The 12,739-nt window shown below is 40.5% G+C and overlaps 1 protein-coding gene across 4 annotated transcripts in view; it reads right to left on the bottom strand.

Annotated features, from left to right (window-relative positions):
- The window catches only part of FGD3 (FYVE, RhoGEF and PH domain containing 3), a gene marked incomplete at its 5' end in the record, with an annotated part of 102,284 nt that overhangs the window by 14,264 nt on the left and 75,281 nt on the right, over nt 1-12,739 (bottom strand). For all 4 annotated transcript variants that reach the window (XR_014226743.1, XM_082289078.1, XM_082289080.1 and 1 more), the window contains 6 exons: nt 3,508-3,570; nt 7,652-7,753; nt 8,234-8,264; nt 8,668-8,747; nt 10,651-10,743; nt 11,410-11,556. Coding sequence is in view for 3 of the 4 variants with exons in the window: in XM_082289078.1 (XP_082145204.1) it covers nt 3,508-3,570; nt 7,652-7,753; nt 8,234-8,264; nt 8,668-8,747; nt 10,651-10,743; nt 11,410-11,556 (516 nt within the window). The remainder of the gene's footprint in view (nt 1-3,507; nt 3,571-7,651; nt 7,754-8,233; nt 8,265-8,667; nt 8,748-10,650; nt 10,744-11,409; nt 11,557-12,739) is intronic.

The raw sequence follows: 12,739 nt of genomic DNA, 5'->3' as shown, positions 1-12,739 counted from the left end.
CACTGCAGCATATAACAAGCACTTCATACTAACTTTACTAATCCAAAAAGGCCCTGTATAAAGATGTGTTTAAGAGTTTGATGAATGCCAGCAGTATTTCACAGTATTTCTCAATATTGTGAGAATACAGTGAGAACACAAGAGTTTGAAACATTTGCCATTGTAGCTCCAGAAAAGATAATAAAAATGAAAGTCTTTATTACTTGGCAAATTCCAGTGAGCTATTATAGAAGAAAGACTTTTTCAATAATACATTATTTAACTGCTGACACTGAAAAAGAGTTTTAAAAAGATTGCTTTCCATTCCTGTGAAAACGAGGAGACCTTCCTGCACTGGCAGTAGCCTCATCCTACCCAGTGATGGCTCAGGTGACCTTGCCACATACTCTTAACAGATCATCTGAACAGAGAGGCTTTTGTAGCAAACAAGGACATGCGTTGTAACTCACACTGTTCATTGCAGATAATTCTAATAGTCACTTTGCAACTGTGTCCTTTATTACACAAGCTACTTTATTTACTGCTGATGCTTGTTAAAAGGGGTGCTAACACAGAGCTGCCCTCACTTCAGCATCTTGATACTAATGAGCTTGAATAATTGTCATATTTCTCATCTTTCTCAGTATACTCAACTCTGTTTTGAAGCTGCTCAGTCTGACAGGAAAAAACACTCACATAAAATCTGTTCAGAGCCAGGATCTACTTCCTTCAGACTAGGCTGTTTTGACTGCTAATTTTCTTTTACTCTACTGCATTTAACTCTCTAAATCTTGACAGTTTCCTCCAATTTTAAAATTTTGGTGGAAAAATAGCATCTAACCCACCAAGAGGTACAACTCATGTGACTGCAAGATGAAGGCCTGTGCCTGGCCTTCTTGGGTAAGCAGACATCTGAACTTCGTGAATTATGCAGCCTCCATGTGCTTCTGAAATGCAATGAAAAATATCACTAAAAAGCTGGTAGAAAACTAGTGGGCTTAGAAGACTGCTCTTACCATTATTTATTACTTGCTATATAGTCAGAGAATCACACAGTCCCAGAATGGTTTGGGTTGGAAGTGACCTTAAAGCTCATCTCATCCACCGCCCTGCCACAGGCAGGGGCACTTCCCACTATCTCAGGTTGCTCCAAGCCTTGTCCAGCCTGGCCTTGGACACTTCCAGGGATGGGGCAGCTTCTCTGTGCCAGATATTTCATTCTGTCTGGGCCAGCAGGTAGAAATTCAGCCCCTATGTTGTTCATGTAACTCACAGACACAGACTGATGAGACTCTTACATGAGCAGACATATGAGCTAAAAAGCGGTTTCAATTCTTTTCCGTCTCATTATGCTCTTACAGGTGTATTTTCCATTTATAAATTAACTACTTGAAGCAACCCACAGTGGGGTAGAACATCAGCAGGTGCTTCTGGAAATGCTTACTATGGGTGAAAAATGATTTTGAGTTATATAGTAAATTTTGTACTTTGTAATATTTTTGTTTGTTTCTCTACATGCCAACATTATACATGCAAGGTTTGCATTTCCTCCTACAGACAGAAGTCTGAGCATAAACTGCACTAGCAGTGCAGAGCAGCAAGACAATTCAGCAAAGAGGTACCATGATGCTGTAGACAAGCAGATGATCCTTCCTGCAGTAGAATTTCACTGTCTGATTATGAAAACGTGGGCACTGAAGAAAATCCCAGAAGCCGCTAGAGCAGGCTGGGCAAGCACAGGGAGGAGCTCCCAGTTTGCTGGCCACCACTACCACCAAGTGGTTCGCATGTGAATCTGTTGAGCACACGATGTGCTTGTGCTCTCACTGAGCTGTTACTAAAGGGATGCCAGCACTAAAAATTCATCTTTTCTGAAGGTGCAAGTAACATTTTTATTCATTATTCACATTGATATTATCCATTTTTAGCAAAATTAGAGCCCAGAATCAACATTACACAATTTCAGGTATTTTTAACTTTGTCTTTTTCATCAACTCCATTTTTATTTCTATGTCAGGAATTAAATTTTTCTTTTAATACATGACTTCAGGAAAATTACTTAACATATCAAGATATGCTATGCAAATCCCTGACATGACTATTTATAATCAACTAAAAAGATACAACTTTTTATTTAATTACAAATAAAATTTACATTTCCCAAATATACTTAAGAGCAACCAAAAATTTTATGTGGGTTTGTTGTTTTTGGGTTTTTTTTAATACTATAAAACATCTTTTTTTTTAAGTAGCTCGCTCAATACAGCATCTGTAACTCAAGGCACAATGCACTAATCACAAAACTGACTATAAATAAAGGAAAAAAATTTAAGCGAAAATATGAACTGAGAACAAAAAATAATCACCAAGGAGCACACTAATCACAAACACTTATAACCTGGTTTTTTATAGGTCAGGTTGCTGGCTCCTTTAACAGCTTTGCATTGGCACTCTGTGCACTCTACCAGAAGTTTGTGCACCCTTCCAAGCTTGGCCAGAGGTCCGGAAGAGCTGCTAAATGGCTCCTTTGTTACTAAAATCATCTATACTAATACATAATATCCTATAGCACATCTCTACAGGTAAGGGTATTTTTGGTGGTTGGTTGTTCTTGTTGAGGCTAGTGTTCAGTAAATTCAACCAACCCTAGGCATTTCCTGAAAATCTTTTGTTCTAGAAGAGCAAGATGAAAATTGGACTTTATTAAGGACTCAAACCCTTGGGTTTGACTCAGCAGCAGTCATAGTCCTTGTACTGAGCAAAATACCTTTGAAAGTATATTTTGCTTTCATGGCAGCCAATTTTTTACAGGTCAGAGATGTACAAAAGTACTATCATCTCTTCCTCTGCACTAGCAGAAACATGGAAAGCATTCTGTGGAAGAAATGCTGCTCAAAATTTGGTTCTGGAGATGAAATCCTGAGTTACACAATGTGACAGTATTAATCAGATAGGTTTCCTGGCCTCATTTTGCCCTTCTCTCTCCAAGCAATCAGTGTAGCTCCCTATCACAATTTAAACACATGCACACAAAACCAAACAAAAAAAAAAAAACGCCAAAAACCTCACAAAAAACAAAAAAAAAGCCCACACAAACCTCTCCCTCTCAAACCCAGTGCTACAAATTGAAGGAACCAGCTCTGATGCACGTGCAGCATATATCTGTTACTGAATGAGTTATATTGCTTTAAGAAGTCTATGCATGCTTTGAGGAGAAACCCCCACACATCCAGTACTGTTAATAAAGTAATGTCAGCTTTTTAACCCAGCAAATTGGTTGGAGAGTCTATTTCCTGGTTTTTGTGACATATCTGAGCAAGATTCAAATTCCCTGATGCTGCAAATGGTAAGTAGCTATGGGTATAACTTATCCAGGAAGCTAATGACAGCACAGCTGCAGCCACACACAGCAGGATATAAACCCTATAAAACCGATATTGAAGTATGATTTTTTTTTCCTGCTACAAAGCAAATGTAACCCACCTCCCAACACTGCTCTGACTAAAGTATTAGCTTCAAATTACTCACCCCTCCTAATGCACCACCACCATCTGCTCCTGGCATTGATTCCACCGAGCTGGTGCTGGCTATCTGAGAAGAAACAGAATGACACAGAACAGTTTCAACATGGACATTCTTCCTCAAATATATTAAACACTGAAAAGAAAACAGAACAAAGGAAAACAAGGGGAGGGGGAAAAAAAGAAAAGAAAGAGAGTTTACTTTTCTGCCCCTCAACTCTTTGCGTGTGAGTACACTTTAATTCATATAATCAGATCACAGAATCATAGAATGAGCTGAGTCGAAAGGGACCTTAAAGCTCATCTTGTTCCAGCCCCCTGCCATGAGCAGGCACAACTTCCACCAGACCAGGTGCATCTGTCGCACATGTGCTCAGCCACCCTCAAATATGGGGTGAGCTCTGATGTGGATGACCTTAAAGATGGCACTGAATTGCCAACCTGCCTTTGGGTACAAACTGTGCCTGTCCCCCACATGCTGCAGAAAGGCAGTGCTGTGGTTTGAAGGACACTGCTGTATCGGAGCCTGCCAGCCAAAACAGCAAAGGCTCTGTGAAGGCACTTGATTCTGAGAGGAACAAAATTTACTCCATTCAAGCACTACTCAGTTAAGTTTTTCTTCTTTGCAATACCTCTCAATCCCTAAATAAGTGCAAAGTGGCATCTCTGTTTATTCAATCATAGAGAAGTATATGTACTAAACACACACAGATGCTTGTATATCTATATATATTCACATAGAGTTCATATATCTATATGTATGCCATACTTACATATACATTCAATAGTATTCAATACATATAGAGGGCAAATAACAAGCTTTGTACATTGAGTACCAAAATCATAGGCTACAGAGTTTGCTAGTTTACACAGGGTTCTCAAACTATTAGATTCTTCATGATAAATTCTCCTCTTATTTCCATAGATCATACTTCCTTTATCAAGCAGACAACATCTCTTGAGATTATCCAAATGGCCAGTGCATTTCGGCACTCTGGCTTCATTTCATTTTAAAGCAAAAAGGTTTAATACCTCTTTAAGAGGCCAAATTGAAGAGCTATTAATTCTGATGCCTCATTGGATGTATTTATATTCTCATACAATCAATCAACTCTTTAGAACAAGGAAAGGAGCAAATGCATCTCCTGGGGCCGGGGCTGTGTCACCCTAGAGCGCTTCCTAGGGGAATTTGATTAAATTAAGGGAAGCATCACTACTCAGCTCTAACCAGCTATTTCTGCCTCTGCAAAAACCCAGCAACCCTAAGGTGGTCACATTATCTGTTCCTCAGTCCTTTGCAAAGGGTGCTGTTTTCACTGGAATTCTAATCAACCCAGGGTTTTACTTTGCGTAGTTAAAGGACATCTGTGTGCTGTGACAAGACTTGGAAAAAGAAAAATGTGGAGAAAAAAACAGGGTTTGGAGAAGAGATTGAGAAAACCCCCAGCAAATTTAGGGAAAAGAATAAATTTCTCCAGCTGCCTATTCAGATCCCCATGTCTGGTTTTTTATTTGCAATAATGGGCTAAAACTCAAATACCCTCTACTCTTGCCTGGAAAATATTTTAAAAGGGCTTCTCCCTGTTACGTTACCATTACCACTCACAGTGCCTAAGATCTGGTAAGAATGGTTACTGACATGTTTGTCAGAAGCACCCCAGATCTATGGGGACAGAAACAGCAGAGGGAAATAATAACTATTCAGCATCTAACAATCATGATTTAACTAATAGAAGCATTCTCAATCTCAAATCTTGAGGATGTCACTTCCACAGAGCTCAGCTCTCTGCAGCACTTTTCCTTGCCAGCCTTCCAAGACTGCACAAACTGGGTCCTTTGCCACACCAGAAGCCTCCAAGTCTTCTGAGATGAAGCAGTGGTGAAAGAGGCCCTTTTCCTTGGGAACATTTTTAGATGGCTTTAAAAACACCCTTCACATAGCCCGGAAATGATGCAGGTGAAAATGGAGGAACTAAACCACAAAGGAACCTGAAAGCTTTCTAAAAAGACTTTTTAAAAAGACTACAGCTACCATTACCCTGCCTGGCACTGATGGGCAATGACACTGAATATTCCCCTCCTGACAGGTGAGAGTCCATTAATTGCTGAAGGCCTGTACAGGCATAATCTTAAGAATCAGGTCAAATTTCAGATTTCTGCACCTCCCAGAAACCACAAGTCTTCTGTAGGCAGGTTTCAGGCTGACACCAACCTAAAATGCTGGTATGAGCTTATGTGAGTCAGCAAGGAAACACAAGCATGGTCAGAATTGCGTGCACTGATCAGGAGCTGCAACCAGCCTAAGCACTATAACATAGTAAATGTATGGCCAAGGATGGGAGAAAAACAATTTGACTCTTTTCACAGGCTGATTTCTAGTAGCTGCTACAGATCCAGCCAGGAATCCATGAGTGCATATCTATTTCTTGACTCATGAGAGAAAAAAAGGATCACTTTTTCCTCTAAAGTTGCTGCCCAGTATTCCACACATGATATGTATGGTGGGTGCTACCCAGTGCAGCGTATTGCAGTTAAGAATGTTCTCAGTATTTGTCCAGTTTTCCTTACAGGAGCAACTTCAGCTCATTTTAACTGGCAGCAATTTCTGTCACATTTAGCTGTTACAATGGTTTTCAAAGCTGATTATCTAGAGAAGCTGATCTCCTAATATGCAGGTTAGTATTCTGGCCTTAAAGAAATTACAGTACAGACTGCCTTAATATCACAGCCAGGGATAAACCAGACTCCTGCTCTGCTTGACTTTTATGAATAGTATAAATATGTGGCTACACCATGAACACAGAAGCAAAATCAAATTGAATTTACAAAGCAAGATAATAATAATGAAGTTGACCAGATGCTGTGTCTTAATTACATAGAAAGAAGTGTGCTGATTACTTTGCTTATTAGCAAAAGATTTTTTTCCATCAAAGCATCCTGGCTCTGAATGCAGCCGTGAGTTAACTGAAAAATATAGGCAAGAACTGAGTATTTTCTATTTTTTTTGAAGTATTTTCAGCTGTTGAGTAGCTCAGGATAAGTAAACTATGCCACATTCTGAAAATGGCTCATTGCTGGCTGCTATCAGTAGCAGTATTCTAGACTACAGAGTGTTGCGAAATCTCCACTGGCAATCTGATTATGCTGGGATGAAAGGCATCTCCAACATCTCTCCTGAGGAAATCAGGCGGATAAAAAATCCAGATTATTGAGTCACCGAATCAGTCCTGAATCTCCAAGGAGAGATGTCAAAAATGGTTAGGTACCAAAACAAAAGAAAAACCCAAACAAACAGTTTAGGAGGCAGGGGAGGGGGAAGATAAAAAACTCCCAAAGTTCAACCTCTGCAAATGGACCTTCTCTCCCTCTGCTCCAAGATCTACCATGTCTGAAGTCATAAAGTCACAGGCAGCACTGCATGATATTCCGAAATATTTTGCTCTCCCAGGCCCTATTCCTCTTTAGCTTGTAGCAAATGCCTGTGGCTAAGGTTATCACCATCATTTTCAAGTTGAATGGAGAGATACTGTCCTGATGTGAATACTTCTAAAATTGAATTCCTAGCAAACCAACACAGAGTGATACCTTACAGCTGAAGAGAAACAATAAACTTTCAAGACTATTTTGCATATTTAGTTGAAGAGTATTTTTTCTGAAATATATTTACTATTTCTAAGACAGCATTTTAAAATCCTTTTAAAATGCATAATTTTCATTCTGATTCTTTAAAATATTTTAAATAATAATAAAATATTTCTTTGATTATATCAAAGAAATAATCCCAAAATGCATCTCTGATAAGATGGGGAAAAGTAATGAACAAAATTTCCCAGCCACAAAAACAATATTCCAAACAGCTAAGCACTCATAACATTGAGGAATTACACCTGTTCTGCTAAAAAAAGCCACCAGCCTGGAAAACATGACTGATGGGTCTCTGGCGTTGAATTGCCCCGGGTAATTTATTCCGTATCTGCGCAGCTGAGTAACTGCGACTGATACACATTTGAGAGCCAGAGAAATGGAGATGACTGCCCTGTAATGTCATATAAAAATCCAGAACAAGACTCCACTACTTTAAAGTTAGCTGTGCAAGCCTTAACTGCTGGTAAAACTGCTCTGGCAAAGGAGAACGAAGCACTGGTACTTACTGAGGAATCAGGAAGATGCTCCTCCTCTTGTGAAAAAGAGCTATTGAAAGCTCTGAATGTCTCACTGTTCTGTTTGTGCTTTTCTATTGTGGCTTGAATCACCTGAGACAAAAATGTCAGCTAAGATGAGAAGCATAACCAAAAAAAATTCTCTCATAGGAAGATGGGTAGGATTATCGTTTGGTGAAAAACCCTTACACTTGTACAAATTAAAGGGAAACTTAAAAACCTTAAGTGGTGGTGTTAACCTATTATTAAGTTAAAAACTAAGACTGCCATCAGACAGTGTCTCTGCAAGTCAAACTGGAAGAATGTACAAGGTCTGATGCCTCAGTCTCTTCTCCTACTGGGCTTGAGGAATGCAGGGAAAGGGAGCCCAGTTTGAGCTCCCAGATACTTTCTGGGGCCAGCTGGTCATCTTTGGGACCCTGACTGGACTCCACACTTCTCCATGAGCAGCTCTGCCAGACTGGCCCACCCAGCTTCCCTGCACAGCCACGTTAATTCAGAACCCCAAAATGATAATTTTAGATGCTGCCTGCATGGTTATTGCCCTCCTTATCATTGGTGCGTTGTACTAACATTAATCCATTCCCTCTTCTCCTCTTCTGTCCTGTTAAAACAAAAGAAAAATAGAGAAAGCATCATCATTCTACTTACAATATTTTCAGTTAATTCAATTCACAGTTTCACAGCTTTATATCCATTAGATTTTTAGCTTTGTTATCCACTATTTTATAAACATTATTAATAATTATTGACAATAATTATTACCAAGTGTCAAAATATTTGACTTGTTGACACAGTGGACCCCACAAGCACTACTTTAAATACTGCAAGCATTCAATAAAGGCAATCAACACACTTTGACTTAGGACCAACATTCTCCTGCATATCTAAGTTACCCACCTCTGCTGCTCACCTTGTGATTTAAAGCTCTGTCACACTCTCACAGCCCATAGATCAATTTCTCCATACATATTCACAAACCTTCAAAGACAGAACAAGTACCATACCTGGCTTGTAGTTCCAATGACCTCTTTTTTCCTGTTATGGAAAATGTATGAGCCACATTTTGCTTGGCAATTTCTTGGACCTGTAAAAAGCACATCAGCTCTTTACTCATTGACCTTGTCTTTCCAACATTTTTAATGACTTACAAATATAGTCATTCTCTGAAATGCTTAGTCGAAAGGATCATTTGGAATAAAGTATAGAAGTAGAAAAAATAAGGGAGTGTTTCCACAATTACCTGTCTTGCTACAAAATGTGTGGGTCTGTATCACCAACCAGACTCCTACAGCAGTAGGGGGAGAAAGTGGCTCCTGTGCCAGCCAGGGGACAAGGTAGGGCTCTCAATCCAAACACGTCACACACAGTCACCTGTTATTATTCTACTCCCCTTTGAATGGTTCTTATAAAAATTTAAAAAACCCAACTGTCGGAGACTGAAATGTTGTAATTTATAGTTTAAACACTTTCATGAAGGACTTTTGCCTATTATAGCAAAACTGTACAAAAGCTGCAGAGAAAACTACCAAAACCCTGAATGGAGCCCTATGCTGCTCATTGATGAAGATAAGATAAAGTGACTCAGGGGAGAATAATCCATTAACAGAGGGATCAGGCTTAGCACCTTCCGGGTGGAGACCACAGCCCTGGGGCTATTAGCTGCCAGGCTCGAAGAGACCCACTAAAGGGTGGGGGCAGGAGAGGTTTTGGGTGTGAAGTGGAAAAGCCTCTGGTCTGAGCAGTGAATGCCCATCGTCTGGGGTGCAGAGGAGCTCACCTGTGGGCCTCTTCACCCTGGGAAAAGCCACATCCACAAGAAGGGCAGCAGAGTCATGGCCCATCAAAGGCTCCCCCAAAGGGGCCCCCAGACTCTGCACCAGAGCACTGCAACGTGATGCAACAGATCCACAGTGTTGCAAGGGACAGTGTCAAACTAGCTCTCCACAGGGCAGGCCTTCCCACCTGCATTAATCCACTGGATTCTATACTTTTTGGCATGGTGGTGACAGCAGGGGACCCTCACCACCAAGAAGACCAGATGGAGGGGAGCAACGAGACATCGTTGGGACCCCCGGAAGGGTGATCTGTTCCTACCTAACCCCTGTCACTCCCTCTCTGTCCCCCCAACCCATGCACACCTCTTCTCTATTTCTTTCTTTCCTTCTTTTCTTTCTTTCTCTATGCCTCTTTTACTATTAAATAAAATGCTTTTTTTGGCACCAAGATCTAAACTCATTTGGTTTTAATCAAGTTTTGGGGTATATTTTGAACCTCTCTGTGTTCGATCCGTTTTATTCACAGAAGCTTATTTTCTTTGGTCTTCCGTATTAAACCGGTTTGTAACACCAACCAACCAAAAAAACCAAAAAGAGATACAATCATAGAATCGTTAAGGTTGGAAACGACTTTTAAGATCATCAAGTCCAACCGTCAAAACAGCACCATCACATTCACCACAAAACCATGTTCTCAAGTGCCACATCCACATGTTTTTTGAACACTGCCAGAGACAGTGACATCACCACTTCCCTGGGCAGCCTGTGTCAGGGCTGGACAACCATTTCAGTGAAGAAATATTCCCTAATATCCAACTTAAACTTCCCTTGGTGCAACTTGAGGCTGCTTCCTCTCATCCTGTCACCTGTAAGAAGACGCCAGCCCTCACCTGGCTACACCCACATTTCAGGCAGTTGTAGAAAGCAAGAAGGTCTCGCTCCTTATCTCCAGACTGAATCCACCCCAGCTCTCTCATCAGACTTGTGCTCCAGACCCTTCCCCAGCTCTGTTGTGCTTCTCTGGACACACTCCAGCACCTTAAGGTCTTCCTCGTAGTGGAAAAGCTGCATTGATCCAAAGTGATCCAAAGCTGGATTTTAGAATTTTATTATATTTTTACATTAATGTAATGTTATGTGTTTGGATTCAGCAGGGATCAGGAAGCTATCAAGAAGCTATAAAAAAAAAAAAGGAAAAGAAGAGATGCAAACCTGCAGTCCTGCAATGTCCATCTTCTCTCGGACACTGAACTTCTGGCCGATCAGCCTCAGTTTTGGCACACAGTACAGAACCATGCTGTTAAACTGCAATAAGGCAAGAATTTAACTCAGGGGGTTACATGCTGGACACAGCCTGCATTGTGAAGGTTTAGGGCTCTGGTGTGTTTTACTCCAAGACATAGTTCTCAAGAAGAGATTTAAGGTGAAAGTGAGGCTGATGGATCATTACCGAAAGAAGTGGGCAGACAGAAACGTGTCAGCCAGTCACTTCTCCCTTCTGCCCCTCCCTCTGAATTTGACTGCCTTGGAAGCATGAGAGCTCTTCTCCCAGTGCCAGCAAGAGCTGGCCATCTCCTCCAGCAAGGTGGTTTGGCTGGAAAGCACCTCCTGTGGCACTCTGCAAAAACCCAGCCTCTCAGGAGGGAGATGCCCCTTTGGGCATGTCAAAGGCAAAGGCACAGCATGGAAGAAAGAGGGAAATCCTTGAGGAAAAAGCTTCAAGAGAAAACTGCTGCTCAGAAGGAGTAGCTGGGCTCAGCTGATGAATGCTTTTTGTCTTTGAGCTTAGGAAGATGGAAAAGTACCACAGAACCATAGATTCAAAGGGTGGTTTGGGTTGAAAGGGACCTTAAAGCCTATCTCATTCCACCCCTGCCATGAGAAGGACCCGCTTCCACTAGACCAGTTTGCTCTAAGGCCCATCCAACCAGAGCACAACCCTGAAAATAAAAGAGCAACTAAAATACTCACCAGGAATAAATACCTATCCTGTGCTGTGCCATTCTTTGCTGAAAGTTTCTGAATGTGTCCTTCTTTAATGAGCTCGTTGGCTGGGTTAACAATATCCTCTTCACCACCCAGGCGCTCATAGACTTCCAAAAGCTTGTGCATCTTTTCCTGCAGGTAAAACCCCCAGCAATTTAAATTTTAAAAAATTATTCCATGTGGTCTATTGCCCACTCTATCATTTCTGTGGTAAATGCATGTCAGTTGAATGAAAACAGTCTTTCACTTCTGCTATAGCTTTGCGTTTATATTACAATCGGTTTCATACTCTTCAGTACTATTCCCCACTCTGGAGTAGTTGTACTGGATTAGTTATACGTGGATTGTACTATTTAATGACATTTTGAGATCAGTTTATTTTATATTTTTAGACTACTATTATTCAACAATAAATATGTATCACAGAATCATAAAGGTTGAAATAGATCTCTAAGATCATCAAGTCCAAATATTAATCTTTGGAACTTTAGAAGAAATGTCCAATAAAATCAATAGCCAAGTTGGAGTGTACATTACCAAATAATTTCCAAGTTTTAATTTATTAAACCAGTTTCCACCCCATGTTTCAGACTAAGATTTCTGCCACAATATGATAATTTTTCAGCTTCTGAGAAGTGTCACCTCTTGTGTTCGTTACTGATACAATCGGAGGTAGGTCGCTATCAGGAAGCACGGTCACATTCCACAGCTCTAAGCTAAGTCTAAAACCTCAGCTGTCTGGGGAATGCTGCAGTCCTATGCAGGGCCTCCATGGCCAAAAGTACCTCTGAAATAGGCCAGCCAAAATGCTTGAAATATACTTTTAATGTCATAAAGGCATCCTTGTATCTTGGTCAAAATTCTTTATGAAGGGATTACTATTTCCTTTTCAGCAAACCACTGTTTCTACTTTACATTAAGACATCTAAATATTAAAGTCCCTCTACACAGTATTCAAATGGATAAAGGTGACTCATTGACCCACTTGCAGCTGCCTTATTAAGCAGTGCACAAGATTTAGCAAGTCAAAATAAGGAAGGTATGTACATCTTGCTCCTGAATTACAGCCTTTGGAAAGGTCAGGAATTGAGGACCAAGATCAGTCTAATTACACCCAAATATAGATAGGACTGAACACATCTCTAAATCAAATGTCTGCCTACCTATAGATTAAGCTGGAATTCCAGGTCTTTACACTCTTTGTTTACCCCCATAGGACTTGAGAATTCTCACAACAAATACACATCACACCAGTTCCTGTCTTAATCAATTCTTCTGACCAACAATTAAAGAAATGAACAGCAGAAAAAAAAAA

This window comes from Coloeus monedula, assembly GCF_965178545.1.
Source record: "Coloeus monedula genome assembly, chromosome: 11".
NCBI classification, from domain to species: Eukaryota; Metazoa; Chordata; class Aves; order Passeriformes; family Corvidae; genus Coloeus; species Coloeus monedula.
The sequence above is the reverse complement of the archived record's forward strand: the minus strand, read 5'-3'. Positions and strand labels throughout refer to the sequence as shown.